Genomic DNA, 18072 nt, shown 5'->3' on the forward strand with positions numbered 1-18072 from the left:
CCTAAAAATATTTCTTATAGGCCATATCACCCAGCCCTAGACTAAACTAATAAACCATCCAAACAAGCTAGTGTTAATCAGTAGTTCTGCCTGATAACAAACCAAACCCAGAGCTCAGAGTATGTTCACTAGCGAGCTTGGAAGATCCCAGTTCATTGTTCCTGGACTTACAGTCTTACAGAGTCCCACCCTCCTCCCCCTTACCCCACCTCTGTGACTCAGCCCCGGCCCCACTTCCCCTCTTGCTCTGCAGAGGAAGGATCTGCTGGAGAGTGGGTGTGTTTGTGTGCGTGAATATGGCTGTGATAGGGTGCATGTGTATCTGAGTGTGTACTTGTTGATGGGTGGAGTCGATAAGCAAGGGGCTAAAGAGATCTTTTTCTTGGGGCTTCCTATCTGCCTGGGATGTAAACAGCCATGTTGTCAAAAGTGAACACACTTTTAACCGTGCCATTTTTAAACCTGCTCTGCATGAGCTATAGCAAACTATAAATACATGTGCCAGTTTATTAGGTACACCTAGCTAAATTTATGCAGTCTAATACAACGGTCTTGCAACAAAACCTACCTTCCTGAAGGTTTTAATGTTCAGTTTTTAGACATGTGATGCAGTTGTGGAGATGTTGATCTGTATTGCATTATACTGGGAGTTGTTTCTGTCATTTAGCCCTCATGGATATAAATGCAGAGAAGAGCATAGCCACATTGAAGAAAGGCAGGGGTAATTGAGTAAATAAATACTTAGTTAATTCAATTAAGATTGTCTTCCAACCACCATGGACTTAATCCAAAAATATTATATATTTTTTACTGTATATGACAGTTTGTTATCACAGGTGAGACAGAAAAAACAAAATAGCTTATTCAAAAGAGATCACAGAGGAAGTATAGACTATAATGGTGGTTAGTGTGCATGTGTGACAAATACAAGCACCTAATGGGTCTATTTTAAAGTTACCTTTTACCTTCTGACCTTTGCAGCTTAGACAGTTACATGTCTGGAGCTGAATTAATTTGGTTTTAAAATATGAAAGTTCAATACATTGTGTGTAGAGTAGTTTAATATATGACTTTTGTTATTGTATTATTTAACTGTTGATCACTTACTAATCTGTTTAGGAAATATCTTAAAATTAGCATTTTTAGGTGATATATTTAGCTGTTTTGCCTGCAGAGGCACATTCAGGCTGTGTGTCATCTTCTGCGTGGGACTGGATGGAAAATGGCCAGCGTTTATTGTGAGTTTACATAACCTGGAATTATCTTTGCTCCCAAATGAGTCAGAAGGGGAAGAACTGCCTCTTGTTAATTAAGCATATTGCTTTTCTGTTTTATCCTCTGCAGCACCAAGTTTTACCAAATCTTCCGTATCATTTTCAGCAGCAAACTTCAAGTGTTTTTAATAAGAGAGGATGCCCTGAAGAAATGACCGGCACTATTTCTTGTTTCTCTTCGCTCTAGTGTTATTATCTTCTGTCTGCTTAAATTATTTCCCCAATAACCATTTGCCTCTTTCTCTTTCTAGTTGGTGAAGTTGTGTATTGGGATGATTGATGCTGGAAAAGCCTACAACGCAGCCAACAAGCAGTTTGTTAATGGAATCCGGGAGCTAGCCCAGCAGTCCACCAAAGATGAGGTCATCGAGGTAAACAAAAACACAACCTGGCTTGATCTGAGTCATAGAAAGTCCCCAGCATTTGAACTATTAGAATGTGTTTTTGTTTTTTTTCATGTATGGGGACAGGCTTCCTTTTGGATCTTTTTTTAAATTGTGAAATATTTAACATCAAATAAAGTTGTTAGCTAATAGTATTTATAATATACTATAAACACACATTACCTTCTTGTCTTTTTTGAGTGAAGTGTTTTCATCCTTAATGACATTACCAGATTAAATCTTAATTTTAAAAAAACAAGGCCTTGTACCTAGACCTTGTAGTGTCCGCTGGGTCTTGCCGAGGTCACATGCTTAGTTTTGTTTTGTCTTCTCATATGAATTTTGCATGGAGAGGCAAGCACTTCCTGCCAGCCTTTGTGTATTCCACTCAGTGCCTTTCCCTTGGGTTTGAAGCCACTACATGTATTTGGAGGGAGTAACGCCAAAAGAATTCTTTACCAAAGTGCTATTGTGTCTCCAGAAACACAGACACCGTTTCTGTATAGCCATATCTGTCTGACTGAAGAGTTTTGTGTCTTTCCAGACATGTCTGTGATGTAGCATATAATTGAAATTTGGATTTTGTTTTTATTGTTGTAAGAATGGCGACATTCTTTCTCTGCCTGCCTTCATGGCTGTCGTTCTTTTGTCTTAACAGTCCAGTCTCACAAAGTTTGCTGAGAGTCTGCAGGAGATGATCAACTATCACACGGTATGTATCACTGCCATGTGAAACCGGATGTATTGTGATTCTTTTGGGGGTTTTTTTTTTCCTTTACAGCTGGGAGATGATAAAATTCAGCTGGGCTGAGAGTCTGAACCCACTCTTTAACTGTCAGAGTTCTTATTTACTGCTGGGAAGGACAGCAGCAGACCACAAGACAGAGGAAATGGGTCTGTAAGAGGATGGCCACTGGTTTGAAAAATGGAAGCGGAGTGTCAGGGTACCCTACAGCAAGACCTTTAACCTTAACTAACTGTTTAACTGGGGCTATTCAGAAGTAGAAGGATGTGGCTATAATAAGTAGTGTCCAGGTGGGATTTCATATTACTGTAAATATGTGAGGCAGGGTGTTGCTGCAGACACTGCCCTTCATAAAAATTGAGTATATAGAAATCCTTTGGGTCAGATGCAAAAAAAACAATCATTGCTTAAACGTAGCTTTTGGATTTTCTTGTCACAAAACCCTCCTCACAAAAGTTACATCTGCCCCTAGCATATAAAGTCCATAGTATTGACAGAGGATTTTCCTGCCTCATAAAATCTATTCCCTGCCTAGCATGTAGTGGAGTGTTTGACTGTTGGAATAAATCATCCGTTACTGAAGTAAACGTGGTCATGGCCAACGTTTTACGATGTGGTTGTCATCCTGGAGACAGCTGAACTACAAGAAGAACCATTCCAGGCTTCAGTCAGACTGTGTTGGCCTTACAGCTTGGTCATCTAATGCACTTCACTTCCAACCACTAGATCTCAGACAATAAATAAACATGTCGCCTTATCCATTGTTGTATCCTATCTAGTCCCCCACAAAACTCTCCAAGGAGCCCATTAGGATAGATCTGATTATGTGGCTGTTCTTACCCAGTGTCCTCTTGTTAGCCTTCTCCGCTGTCAGTCTCTAGTAGGACTGACACTAACATTGAGAAATGGAGACGTGCCTTTCTCTGATTAGCTTCTCATTAGGAATCCCTCAAACACAGAAAGGATGCACAGGGTGAGCTAGAGGCTTTTTTACAGTGGAAGTTCTCTTCTTGATCTCCCATGTCATATCTTGTTTCTGTTGGCTTTGCATAACAAGTTCAGAGTGAGTTACAAGCCAACACCACGCTGTCTCTGAGACATGTTAGAACAAACCGGGGGTGCTGCTACTGGAAATTTAAGCTTTTGTAATGTTTGTGGTTGTGGATGAATTTAACAGTTGTAACAAATAACATTATTGAAGTGTCCCAGAATGCACAACACTGGTTAATATTACAGTTATTATTATTATTAATTACACTTGTGTTTTGTCTGCTTTGATATGTTAAAAAGACCTAACCACCAATACCACTGTTGGGAAAGCAAGAGAATAGTATATATTTATTATTTTTTTTTAGATTTATTTAATTCAGTTCAGCGTGTTTTATTGGCTTGAATGTTTTATTTAAACAACATTGCCAAAGCAGTTTGCAACCAAATCCAAAAAGTTTACGTTTAAATATGACACAACAAGATTAATCCAATCAAGACCGTTCAATTTAGCAGTTACAAATTACAAAAACAAAACATCGGACAAACAAAGCAATTTGCAACTTTTTAAAATCTTTTTATTTATTTTTTTAAGTTTCTGACAATTTATAGAACGAACAATTCATTGATGAATTACAAAAAAAACCCATTAAATTGTAGTATTGTAATTATCTATGGTGATATTACAGCTGAAGGTAGCATTAAACCTTTTCTTTGGGATGAAGTGAAAAATCAGTACTTTTAAATGAGGACTGAATCTCGTTTCTGTTTACAATCATAACATGCGTTTCATTTCAGTATGAGGTTTTGGCTAGTTTTGTTCACGTTTGGTTGAACTGGGTTCTGTAGCCTTTACACTCACAGATTAAGAGAGATCCTGTAAATGTGTTCTAAAATATTATCCCAAAAAGCTGCAGGGTGGGTGTCTACCATCATTCAGCAGTGGAGTCCTCTTAATAGGTTCCTTGACTACACCCCTAAAAAGCCTCCAGGAACCACAGTGCAGCCCTGCGACTGTGACTCAACATCACCGACTGTGGTCACGTCAGCTGACTGTCAGATAGGTTTTTGCCACTCAGCGATCTCTGAGCACATGATCCACTCAAACACAGTGCTCAATCTGTTCGTCACTGGTAGCCTTTCACAGCCACACTGCTTAGATTGTCTGATCTGGCCATGAAATCACACTGAAGCCCGGTTTAGAGAATGTGTTTGTCTGGCCTTTTCCTTGGTAGCTCATTTTAAGGAAGCAAGCAGGTTAATAAGGGTATGAGTCACTACCAAGAATAAGCAAATCACGTCACTTCTCGTGTTTGTCTTTATGAGGGGAGTTTACAAAGTGAGCTTGTTTGTGTAAATTTAGCTGCTTAATTGCACCCTGTGATGTTAACAAAAATCCTCCTAAACAGAGGTGCTGAATGCTGACTTGCAAAACATCCCGTGGCCTAGAAAGTGAAAACTCTTTTTGCTGTTCCCGTAGAGAAGTGACTTAGAGATGTTTAATGCTTGAATTGTTAACTAGAGATAAGATGTTTTTCCAAACAGAAATGAGAATTTAGTCTTTCTTTCTTTCTTCACAGATATTATTTGATCAGGCCCAGAGATCTATCAAGACCCAGCTTCAAACATTTGTCAAAGAGTGAGTATTAATTGAACCAAGACGGATAAAAATGGTCATATCTCTGAGCAATCTTAGCTTCTAAAGAATGGCCTAAATTTGCTTTTTGTGTCTCTGTGAGAACAAGCCACAGCACATGTACATTTTGATCAACTTAAAATGAGGAACACACATCTCTGAGGGGAACTTAATAAACTTGTACTTTGTGTTGAAAGAAAAGTGTCTTGGATTTTGTAAACAAAGCCCACACTTGAAAGAGGACACTCAATTATATTGATGTGTGTATATATAATATTTTCTAATTGAATCAAGCCCTCATATCTCCCTTTTTAAAGCCTCCTAATACAGCACTGAATTCCAGACGGCTTGTGTAAGTGCAGGAAACAGTGGGGCCTTCTGGTTTATTCATTATAAGGATTAGCAGCTTTTGCCCCTGGCATACCAGGGCTAAACACCCACATTGGCAACCCCCATACTTCTCACATGTTCCATCATATTTACTCACTACCTTGTAGCACTCAAATATTAACCTCACTTACTGTAGGCAAAATACACCGTAGAACAAGTGCCTGGATCAAATAGTTGGATTTCCAGCTGACCAAGATTTATTAAATCAACTTTAACCTTTGTGTGTTCCTGTTGACTGACCATGGTTGTGTTGCTTCATATCCAGCGATAACTTTGCTTCCTTCCACATGATTGTTGACAATAAAGGGACATGTCATATTTGACCTTGGTCATGGAGTTTGGAAGCTTTAGCACTGAATTGTGGGATAATTCTACTGCTTTATTGGTGGCACCATCTAAGGGTATTTTTTCGACCAGCTAGTATAACAAGACACATTTTTAGTGCTTACATTGGTGATCAATAGCAAAAGACTGAAAAGGGTCATTTGTAAAGCCTTTATTCTCAGATCCTAATGAATAAATTAGTAAACTTTTCCTAAACTTGATTTCCCCATTTACACTCCCACATACTAATTAATGCTTGTACAATAATTTAATGTGTTTTGTCTTAGTAAACTTCTCTTCCCTCCCTTCCTTTGTCAGTGACATCCGTAAGTTCAAAGAAGCGAAGAAGCAATTTGACAAAGTGAGTGAAGAAAAGGAGGCGGCACTCATCAAGAACGCCCAGGCTCCCCGCAACAAGCAGCATGAGGTGGAGGAGGCCACAAACATCCTAACAGCCACGCGCAAGTGCTTCCGACACATCGTCCTCGACTACGTCTTACAGGTACAACAACTCACTTAGGGATGTAAATTGTAGGACCCTTAATGTGTTGCACAGAATCATTGGACTACTTACAAATTTGAAGTAACGGTTCCATGACAGTGTGTGTGGTTTTTTGTTGTTTTTTTTTTCTTCATTCTTGCGCTTAAAAGATATGATAGAAAAGCTGTGTCCTTATTACATATACATTAGATGCTGTAATCGTTAGACTCCTTTAAAGCTGAGTCTCGTTTTAGTCCACATTTTGCAGCGCATTTAACAATACATTAGTTCCCTAAATTGACAGTTTCCAACAGGACTATATATGGCAATAGACTGCTGACATGCAACTTTTAACAGAGAAGCCAAAAAAAGAGCTCAGATACACACTGTCATGTACGATATTTCTCTGTGCACCCTAGCCGATTTGGAAATGGAACTTAATATGGTGAGTCAGGTTGAAAATGCTGATGTGGCACAGAGAAGAATGAACAGCAGCTGTGTTTGATTCTGTTACATCCAAAGTAAAACACCCAAGCATATCCACCTGTCATGTTTCAGTTTACCACATCAGAGTGGATTTGACTGAAAAAGAGTAGCAGATGCATCAACAGGACACAGGGAGCAGCGGTCGAATTAGTTGTAGCGTTGGCAACAGGACTAGCAGAAGAAGAAGATAATAAGAATCAGATCAGGTTTATTTATAAAGCACATTAAAAACAAACCAAGGTGCTATACAATAAAATAAGATAACATAATATTGTAACCAATGTAACTATCTAATACTATCCCATATACAAATAAATTCTTAATGAAAAAGATGGGAAAACTTAAAATCACAGAGGAGTAAAAGCGAAACATAAAGAAGCCAGTAGTAGATTTTGATTTGACGTGATAGTACATGGTGGCACACCACATCTATATGCACTTGCATAGATGTATTAATAAACTGTTAGATTGTTGATTGTTCTAGTAAAGGGTTTTTTTCCCCCTCACCTGGTGCACACAGCATATTAAAATACACAATCAGATACAATGCTTCTGTCCTCTTATGTTTATAATTAAATCTAATTACCAGTTCATTATCATTTTCATATTTGGCTGATGTCAGGCATCTGTGTTTTTTCCTGCGTTCATTTTACAAGTTATGGTTAATAACAAAATTATTGCGCAATGTTCCAGTGACCAATGAGCCATCATGTCCGATGAAGCACTGCAATGGAGAAATTATTCATATTTTTAGGTAAGATCATTTGAGAACAAACAGAAGAGGAAGAAAGCAGCAGGAGGAGAAAGCACACAAGAAAACTATGGATTTTTATTTTTTTTATTTATTGTTAAAATCTGCCTCTCTGTTTGAACAGTACTTGAAGAATGTGACACCATTATATCCAGCATTTGAAGAAAAAGTCCTAGTATCAAAATGAGTCAGTTTACAATTTCATTAATGAAATGAAACTCTGTTGCCTTTCAGAAGTTGAATCATCTGTTCAGTAGGAGATCAAGCACCGTGTATCTCCTTTTGTGCAAACATGTTCTTTTTCGTACTTAAACGTGTCAATCTGTCAGATGTCTTGTACTTTGACCTTTCATTTTAAAAGCTGCTCATGTATCATTGAATAAGTCAGCTGAGCCCTTGGTGTTTTCTCTTGGCCACAGTAACACTGATGAATGCTTCATGTTTTCTGATAAGGCAGCTGCCCGCCCTGTTATTGAATCTCACTCCAAAAGAACTGACAGTGTTGAATGGGCACAGATTGCTCCAAAATTAGATTTTGTGAAGAAAACCCAGAAGCAGGTTTTAAAATAGGTTTGGCAGTCTGCTCTAGTGGCCTGCTGCATAATCATTCTGTTATAAAATGAAGCCTGACTGTGAGAAATTAGTTGAGTTTTTATCTTGCCTGTTAGTCTGCTTATAGGAAATCTATAAGCTCAGCAGCTTGCACAGCTGATTTAAATGGATCTCCTTTAAAGTTTTACGTTTGGGTATTGCTGTCAGCTCTTTCAAAGTGCTGCTAACTTTTGCAGCTGTGCTTGCAGGAAACATTTGAGACAGATTTCAACTTTATTTTTTGGTTCTTTTTAGATTGTTTTTGTGGCATTTTTACTTAATTATACTGTGCACAGTTTTCAGTGACATGCAAGATGATAGAGGGAGAGAGAAATATATGAGAGAGGTTGTAAGCCAGACTTGCATTCATGACATTTAAAGAATGGAGCATGTCTCTTTTACCGTGCTGTGCCACGTAGAGCTGGATCATAACATAGTGAACTTTAAACTTCGGGTTTGCTTTATTGACTGTTGGTCCAGCCTAGAAAAAACAACATGCAAATCTAGTAAGATGATTATCTAGTAAAACAGATAACACAGCTGTCTGACTTCATCCTGACCGATATGTTATCACCACTGACATACAAACCAATGCCTAAAATTTAAATACACACATACAACAGAAAAGCAGAAGCAGAGTTAACACTTAGTAGATATAAATGGGAGCTGTATGTCTGCAAAACATAACAAATATACCACGTTTACCACGTCTGGTATAGTGACTAATTTAAGCCTAAATCTTGCTTAAACTTTCTGTCCTAAACCGTCCTAAAAGTGTGGAATTACCACAGCCTACCAACCAATTACCTACCAAATGCTCACACATTGTGCTTGTGGTGGTTGTGTTTGTACTTTGCCAGTTAAACAACCATCGTTTAGAGGTGCTACTCCTTTCAAAACTAATAATTGCCTGTGATCGGGAGAAGGGTGGGGGGGCTTGTGAAAGTTGTGAGGCACCAGCCGCTGTGGTTAGGAGATGGAAAAATAAGCTTCCTTTCCTGGGTGGGAGTTACATCTGTGTATAAACGCTAGTGTGGGTTAGTATTGCCAAGGAAAAGAGGCCTTGGAAAAAGATTGCTGGCCGCAACAATGATTTGAACTTTTATTCTTCAGTGCATTGAAATGTGGTGTCTGTGCTTTCATGACCACACAAAAAGCAAAACCACTGGATCCAGGTTAATCCATAAGCATGAGGCAGAGTGTTAAAATTAATACAGTCACAGGGGCAGTCACTCATTCCCGTCAGTCACCGTGAAGCCAGCTAGCATCACCGTCTGGATTTACTGTACAACCTGCCTCTCTACGCTGAAACACTAAGATAACCTCTCAGGCCAGATGACAGTGTTAATGAGCCGAAGATGCACACACACAAGCAGAGGAGAGAGTGAGACAGGAGGTTACAATGAATGCAGCAGGACAATGTAGATGATAGGGGAGACAGGCTACAGCAGCATCCTCAGGTTAAATATGAGACGTGGAGCTCCTCCTGGTGCCGGTACTAGGAACTACCGTCCAGTAATGCTTAGGGTGATTTTTCTACTTCAGTTAGACTAATTTCACGCTTGTCTTCTTTCTTTCATTTGCCTTTTTCTTAAGACGTTCTTTTTTTGTTTCATCTCCAACATCTTATCCCATTTCCCCCTTCTGTCTTATGTTCTTTCTGTCTTTTTCTACCCTGCTGCCACTTTCTTTCTGTCTGTGCAATTTTCTCTCACATACTGTCACTGTAGATTTTGTTTTGTAGTTTGTTGATTGCTGCTTGTATGTGTTGAGTTTTCCTTATTGATTTTCATATTTCAGTATTCTTTAAAACAATGATTAAAAAAAACTTTCCTACTTCTCATTGATTTGTTTTTGTTCATTACAGATCAATGTGCTACAGTCCAAGAGAAGATCCGAAATCCTGAAATCAGTAAGTGTACTTACACTTCAAATAATCTATGCAGCTGCCTGATTGGCCCTCTGAATATTCACTGTCTCCTCCACAGATGTTGTCCTTCATGTACGCCCACCTGACATTCTTCCACCAAGGATATGACCTCTTCAGTGAACTACAACCTCTAATGAAACTGCTTGGAGGACAGGTACATGCTATAGTATACACACATGTGGACACACACAGACACACACACTCACACATGCAGCCTGTGTGCTTCACACTTAACAGTCACTTAAGCTTCAGCAGGCCAATTTATACTTCTGCATGAGTATTTATACTTGTGCACTGGTCTGCAGTTACACTGCCAAAACGCTAGTTGGCAGTGAGGTTTCCATGTTCCACTTAGTAGAGTGTATTTTTCTTCGTTGGTGAATGCCGTTAGAGTGTCACTCTCTCTTTCACTGTGATAAGATACCACAACTCTATGTAATTAAACATGTCATGTAAAACTTGACAGTCATTATTACTTCATAAGGGCTATGTCATTGTTAATATCAACTATAATGTGATTTAAATCCATTTTTTCTTGTTCAGTATTACTTACTAGTCAACATTGTTACTTATGATGGAAGAATGTCATTTTATTACATTACCCAGAAGTATGTTCATAGGTTCATAGGTTTTATTACATGTTTGAATTATTCAGAGAGAAATGTTTAATCATCGTTTTTCTAATTCATATTGTATTTGCTGTCAGAAGGTATTGAACTCTTGATATGAATTTTTTGATAATCATTTTGATGGATCAAAATTTATGTATCATTTTTATTTAACTTTAATACTTTGAATAAAAATAAACACCAAGCCAGTCCTCTGCCACACTTGCAATACTATTAGAACATAAAGTATAAACTCTTGCAACATAAACAAACATGAATGTATTTTGAGCAGAGTAGCGGAATACTTTTTTAGTTATGTTTACATACCAGTGCGCTATCATGGGTAAACACTTTTTATTATGTAGACAAGGACAGTATTGTTTTATTATCTAAACAGCGTGTGTTTCAGGTGATGGCTCTGAATTGTAACATCTTAGTTTGTACGTAAGTGGTCCTAAATTTACACTGGCGTCATTACAGAGCATTAAACTTTGAGCTTCTGCCTTCGCCTCAAGACGACCTCTCTCTCCTCTTTGTGTTTCCACTGCAGTCTTTTCGCCCCATTCAGCTCTGTGTGTTTTTGTGTGCATCCTCTGATAAACAGAGCCTTCCCTCTGAGCTAGAGGTTGGCCCGAATGTGACTTTAAGATGATTATCACAGTGGCGTTGCTGTTACAGTGAGCAGGAATGAGGAAGAAAGCAGCCAGAGGGCTGGAAAAAGCTTTTCCCACAGTCAGACTCATATGGTTGAAAGTCAGCTGAGCAAAAACAGCAAAGACACCCAAGATTGATGCTGAAAGTTGTGGAGTATAAACTGTGAGGCTGGAGCAGCAGAAGAGCCGAATGAGAGGACAATATTGCATCAAAATTGGGAGCAAGACAAAGGAGGACAGGAGTCCAGCCACAGATTGGGAAGTTTGGAGTACAGGGCACTTCTAAAGAGATAAGTGTAGCTAGTAAACATGTTTTACTAATGTGTGAAGCAACAGAAAAATGACAAAAAGAAACCAAACAGAGTTTTTTTTATTTAAATGACAGAAAAAAGAAAGCCAGATCTGAAAAGTCGGGACAGTGGTCTTGTAAGTTGGATTGGAGAGGAGACTGTGGTTTCTAACCCTCATGCTCTGAAGCTGGAACCATCTGATCTTGGCACTATCAAGAAATTGACAGAAAGGACCAAAGAGTACTGGGAAAAGAAAAGGGGGAAGACAAGACCCACTTTGAAAACCAGATGCTGTGAAAGGATAAGAGGCAGAATGTAATCTTCTCAAAGTAAAAAGTGATTGAAGTAGAATGGAAAGGCATGGACTATAAGCCCTAAACACTCAAAAGACTGCAAGGATTGTGTGTGTGGAGAGGGGGGGGAACCAGAGGAAGGACATAGACAAGTATAACTGCGTTGTGTGGATGGTAAGCCTATCGCACTGAATTTGGAACATCGCAAAAGTGAAAGGAGAGGAAGATCAGAGGCCGAGCAGTTGGGAGCTGTGACAAGAGGATTGTGGATTATTTATTTTCTACTCTCCATCATGAAGCTGAAGAAGGTGGAGAGGCTGTGCAGGGAGATGTGGAGGAGCTGTCAACAGGTCTGATTATATGACTTGATGCCTGTTACAAATGAGAAAGTGATCAAGAGTGGGAAAATTAGTAATAGAACGTTTTGGTTTTTATCTATTCTGTAATTAAACTGGTGAGAGGAATTTGGTGAGCTGGTAAATAGACTAAAGCACAGTAGTTATCATCTGAATGAATGGCCTTATGATTCCTGTTAAATATGCTACTTTTTCCACCCTCTCCTTTGGAAACCGCTAGACAGCTTCTAAATATACACTATTTTGCTGATGGCATCGTTCCATGACACAAAGCCTCAGGGTTAACGCATGTAGAGTGGATATATTCATTCAAAAGGATGTTTTGTATCTTTTCCATGAATCATGCTGCTTGTCTTCGTAGTTGCATGTCAAGACAGATCTGAGCAGAAGGCAGACTGACCAAAATGCTTTGGTGTGGTGCTGTGGTCTCTAGTCGGCAAACAGAGGCAGAATAAAACATTTGAAGTGATTGTCTCTGCTGACATCGTCAGTGTGGGATAGGGTAGCGAGATAGATATGCTGTTAAAGTTAAGGTGAATCACTGTCTCACTGCGGAGAGCTACACATAGAAACACATACATCTGCCCATTCACAGATACAGACAGTAGCCAATAGACAGCATGGACTGGACTGATCTAGTTGTTATGGTGAGAGAGGGAAAAACATTTCCCATCTGATGTTATCAGCCTGCCGCTCTGCCGTCCACCCATTTCCTCTAAACAAAACACCCTCAAATGATGTCTTCTCTAAAATTATTGTGTAGCAGCATTTTCACATTTTCCTCAAAAGTAGTATATTTTGTGAAGGAAAGTCAATTAAGCATAAAATAATTAGAATGTTATTTTGCTGAACACTTTAGCTTTTTAAAACTACAATACAAAACTTTGCACCATCAGAAAGGAAGTAAAATGCTGGTTCAGCCCAGTTTTATCTCATGTGGTACACTGGCTTCTCTGTAACCCATTAGTATGAATTACCATCTAGCTTGAAGCTGTGGTACAGAAACTGGTGCCTGTAAAGCCGCAGACATTAAAAGCATGATGAACACAGCTAATCTGTAGTAAACATAACACTCATGTTTCACATGCCTGTCACATTTCTCTGTACTTATTTTCCTTTTCTTTCCTTTTTGTTGGTTTTAAAAATTCCCTGTCCATGATTGCCAGAACTTAACCCACGTCAAATGGATGGCCAAACAAAAGCTGTATCCTAATATTGAAGAATGCAAGGCATATAATGCATTAACAAGGTCACAGACCTTGAGACTGATGATGTTGAACACATCCAAATTTGTTGTTTTTTCAATCATGACAACTTACATATTAGCTTTAAATTGTGTAATTAAGAGGAAATGGTTGGCTCCATGACAACTATTACGAGTTTCCTGACAAGCCTGATATCAAGCTAATTGTCCGTATTTACAAAACAAGTGTAAAGAAAAGAAATAGGTTAATCATGTGTGATTTGAGGCACTTACAGTAACACTGTCTTCTTATGCATTTTGCTGACTGAAGCTTTAAACCCTACTCACCCCTTATTCATATATATTCTGCATTCCCTTCCCCAATCCTTGACCTATTATCACCTATTATACTGATCCTTTTATGTTTGAGGTTTGAGACATACTGATTTAGGTCAAATTGCAGCAACAGACTATCTAGAGGCACAGAGTAGAAATTTCAGTGCTGTAAGGCAAACTGGCACATTTTTGGCATCCCCCTATGACCTCCAGCACTTCATTCAGCATCTTCTTTGCTGAAAAGATTCTTTGTTTTTTACTCTACACGCTATGGCTACTCGTGGGGATGAGGAGAATCAGTCAGTCACCATCCAATTTCACACATGAAGCATCAGTAGCACAGTTCATTTTGTTTGGGGGAGAAGGCCTGACTTGTGGAGAAGTTGTTTTTGTTGGAATCCTTATGCTCTCAAGATTGGAAAGGGAAATAAAGCTGTATTGGTGCACACACACTTACATACTTTCAAGTGCTGTCCACAAAGTCTTACCTTTAAATGGCCAAGCATTAGATTGTATGACTCAGACCACCTACCTTTATATACGTTGTTTTCTGTAATCATTTTGTGAGATAAATCATAAAGTAAGTATGAATGATTTTAAGTGTGTTAAATGTGTAATTTGGGGTTAAGTCCTGTTGTATTTACCCAATGTCTTTAAAAGAAAAACTCAAGAAATGTGTCTTGTGTTTTGATTTAAATACATGTGACCAGGTGGTTTGGTAAGCTTGACTAATCTGTGTTCTGTCTCTTGCAGTTGGACCAGCTGGTGGTGGACGCTGCCAAAGAGAAGAGAGACATGGAGCAGAAACACTCCACCATCCAGCAAAAGGTACACTCTCACAATATGGTCCCATCTTCACTTAAATTTAAACACAAATGCACAAAGCGCATGCAAACTAAAATATCATTCACACTTTGAGCACCATGCAACATACTTAAGTGTGCAATTGTGAATGAAAATCATCAGAACTTTATCCTGCTTTCCTCTGCCTAGCAACCTGATGAACACAGAAACGTAAACATACACTCACTCAGTGTGTGCTCTTGCGTGTTTGTGGCTGTTAGATCCTTTTGCCTGGTCACAAAGCCTTTCTTATTACACTCAGGCCTCCCATTAAAAGTAAACCCATGGCACTCTGCTGGGATCTTGTAGGACTTACCCCATGACCTGGTGCTTTTATCCCCAAATCAAAACATCCCTAAGTGCCATCACCGCTCACCTGCCCTGAACTCTCTGAGTTGGGGCCACCATGCTAAAATATTACAAGCTTGTGGTACTGTAAAGCACTCAGGATGAATGCATTCAAGTCTTTTATTGTTTGGTTAATTAAAATTCTAAGGACAAATCAGTGATTTGCAATTGAAAGAAATTATGTGAACTTATAAAATAATTTGCCCAATGGAGTATTCATACTAAAGCTGTTGATTTCAGCCATTTACTGCACATGTGTCATTGGAGTGAATGGAGGTAATGCTACGCCCTCAGGTGTAAGGTGATCCCGCAGGATGATCTCAGCCACACACACATACATTATTGACGGCTGATGGAAACCCATTTCCAAACAAACAAGGTTGGGTTTCATCACTCTACCATATCTGGTTAATGAGTCATACTTTTTGATATATTGCTTGCTAGAAGGATGCACAAGAAGTTTTGACAAGGAATAAAATGTAAAGAACTTCCATCTATCAGAGCAGTTTTTGCACCTAAACATTTTATTTTTATATTATAGGGGCAATAGATAAAGTATATTAAACTATCTAAAAACATTTTTGTCTTAGCCTTCTGTTCATTTTGTACACTGATCTCTTTGGCGCGTGTGTGAAGTGTGATGTGGGGTGTTATGTTACAATATGTGATGGTGATTAATTGCCCTTAGCTTTACTTGTACATCACACAGCATCATTAACTCCAGACAACATCTGCCAGTTCTTCACCCAGCTGTTGTCTGCTCGGCTTCTGTTAATTTGTCTGCTGTGTGTTCATTTCAGTCATCTCATCTGGTGTATGTCTTTTGAGATGTCTTTCTTTTTTAGTCCTTTCTGTTGTTCTTTCCATATGTCACTTTGAAATTTGTTTGTGTGTGGGTTTTGCCTTCTACCTCTGTGTTTTTCTTTTGCTTCTTGTCTCTCCCTCTTTTCCTTCTTGCTCTTTCGGTGATAGTACATGCACCAACTTCTGCCTGTCCTTGAAAACCTATCCACCACCTCCCCTTTCTCAATTTATTTAGATGCTATTTTTATATTGTCTCGCTCCCACTGCGCTTTCTCTCTCATGTGGTTGTTAATACACAGACACTAACCAACAGTCTCTTCTTTTCTTATACTGCTGCTCTTTTCCCCATATCTCTTCTTCTTCTACTCACTTCAGGCTGCTCTGCAGGTAAGCTGTGTTACTCTTTTTCCTCACTGTCATTCATGTCTGCATGGTTTGATGGATATTGTATTCTTTGCTGTAACTGCTTGGAAATGCAGTTCACTTCATTTGTAGTGAGACAAGTGAGCTGTTTCATCATGACATTAAATTGGCAACACACATGATATAATACCATTTCATTATATCAGTTGTCATTCATGTCCTAGTGCCTTTTTGCAGTTAATGTAGTCACCCTCAATTCATTTATGATATTAAGACTCTTTTGACACATTGTGCCTCATTGCACATGACTTTCCACTCTGTTTCATGCTGCTTGTTTTATGCTCAGTTGAGTTCAGTTGTTTACACATGTAAACTAAAGTATTAGTATTGCCTTACCAAGGACAAGAGGGATGGTCACATTTATTTTTAGTTATCTGTCAAAGGTTGAATGAAGTGAAGCATGCTACTCAGTATGTGTATGACATTCTACGCATAAGTGCATTGGAAAAGAAATGTATTGTGCTGGCATATTTACCTTGGGAAATATTTGCTGTTAAGATGATTTGTTAACGCTTCACTCTGGGTTATTAACCTATGCTGCATTGCTTAATAAAATATCCCTAACATTAGTATTTCCCCAGTGTTGCAAGTCAAAGTGCACAAATGGTGTTTGGCAATTAGGCTCACACTCTTCCCCAGGCTTGATGCAGGCTTCCCCAGACCAGGTTAGGGTTTAGCATCATTTTCAAAGATCTGTATAAAGACTTGTACTCGCTGTGGCAGGGACTGTATCTGTGACCTTATAAGACAGGTTCTTTAACCCATAAAGCTACTTTACCACATTACAATATAACACACAATGCCAGTTTAAATATAATTAGCAAAAACTGATAATTTGCACCAACATTAACAAAACAGACTTTGTAGTAGTGTTGGTGATGCCTTTACCTATTGCCCCCTATTTGGTAGTTTGTATGTCTCTTCTATCACTACGCATACTGTCCACTTGTGCTTGCACATAATCATTTCCCATTCCCCTTCATTGTATTGATGAAACCTTCCATCCTCATGAGAGTTGAAAAGGGTCCTGAGGTTATGTTTAGTATGCTTCCTGTGTGCATTATTCCACTGCAGCACTGTGACCACAGGGCATGACAGTGTCACAGTGGTGCTACAGGAGTGAGAGACAGGCTGCTGACTTAAAGATTTTCCTGTCTTATTTCATAAAGAAACAAAAAATGTGATTTTGAGATGGCTGTGGTAATCAAATGGTCTGGTGGTTTTTCTCCCATAATAAGCCTCTTAACAGTCATACACACTACACACACATTTTAAAGGCCCAAACAGACATTCAGCATGGTTAAAGGAATGGCTACTTTATTTACAAACACACACACACACACGCACACATAGTGACGGGAAAAGCTGAGTGCACGTCTGTTATGCTGAAGTCAGTATAAATGTTTGATGTGCGAGCTCCTCTGCACGGTCCACTTGATTATTCTAACCCAACAGTCACACCAGTGTCTCACACACAAAGAGAGACTCACATACACACAGATGACCTTCGCTTAGCGCATGAGGCCTGCGGAGGAGGAGCAGCCGAGGCAGTGACGGAAGTTTTGATAGCCATACACAGCCACTGGAGAGGAGGAGGAGGTGAGAGTTTGTTGAAGAGACAGGCCACGCTGCTTAGAGTCACAGACTGTCATTGCGATGCTACACAGGGATACTTTGAGATAGCGAAGATTCATCGGCCTTACGGGGACACATACAGGGTGGCTCCCGCGCCATAAAATCTGTGAAAAATGAAGATTTTCAGCCGTTTTCACTACGTTTGGTATCTGGTGAGTGCACCTAAAGAAGGGAGACCAAGTTAGAGTATGTGTGTGTCCACGCACGTGACGGTGTCTGTGTGCCCATGGCTGTTTATATTAATAGTCTATGTTTATGTTTGTCTGCTTTAGCTTGAGTGTTTTCTCTTGTCTGGTCACCATTTTTTATTTTGACAAATTCA

At 39.1% G+C, this 18072-nt stretch overlaps 1 protein-coding gene across 2 annotated transcripts in view; it reads left to right on the forward strand.

Moving 5' to 3' along the window:
• The window catches only part of LOC123970916 (arf-GAP with coiled-coil, ANK repeat and PH domain-containing protein 2-like), a 57042-nt gene that overhangs the window by 20117 nt on the left and 18853 nt on the right, over positions 1-18072 (forward strand). Inside the window, exons 3-10 of one of the 2 annotated variants that reach the window (XM_046049307.1) lie at positions 1526-1645; positions 2316-2369; positions 4970-5028; positions 6058-6241; positions 9916-9960; positions 10037-10132; positions 14451-14525; positions 16068-16079. In XM_046049307.1, the coding sequence (XP_045905263.1) occupies positions 1526-1645; positions 2316-2369; positions 4970-5028; positions 6058-6241; positions 9916-9960; positions 10037-10132; positions 14451-14525; positions 16068-16079 (645 nt within the window). The remainder of the gene's footprint in view (positions 1-1525; positions 1646-2315; positions 2370-4969; positions 5029-6057; positions 6242-9915; positions 9961-10036; positions 10133-14450; positions 14526-16067; positions 16080-18072) is intronic. The other variant, XM_046049308.1, reaches the window with a different exon arrangement.

This window comes from Micropterus dolomieu, linkage group LG05, assembly GCF_021292245.1.
Source record: "Micropterus dolomieu isolate WLL.071019.BEF.003 ecotype Adirondacks linkage group LG05, ASM2129224v1, whole genome shotgun sequence".
NCBI lineage: Eukaryota > Metazoa > Chordata > Actinopteri > Centrarchiformes > Centrarchidae > Micropterus > Micropterus dolomieu.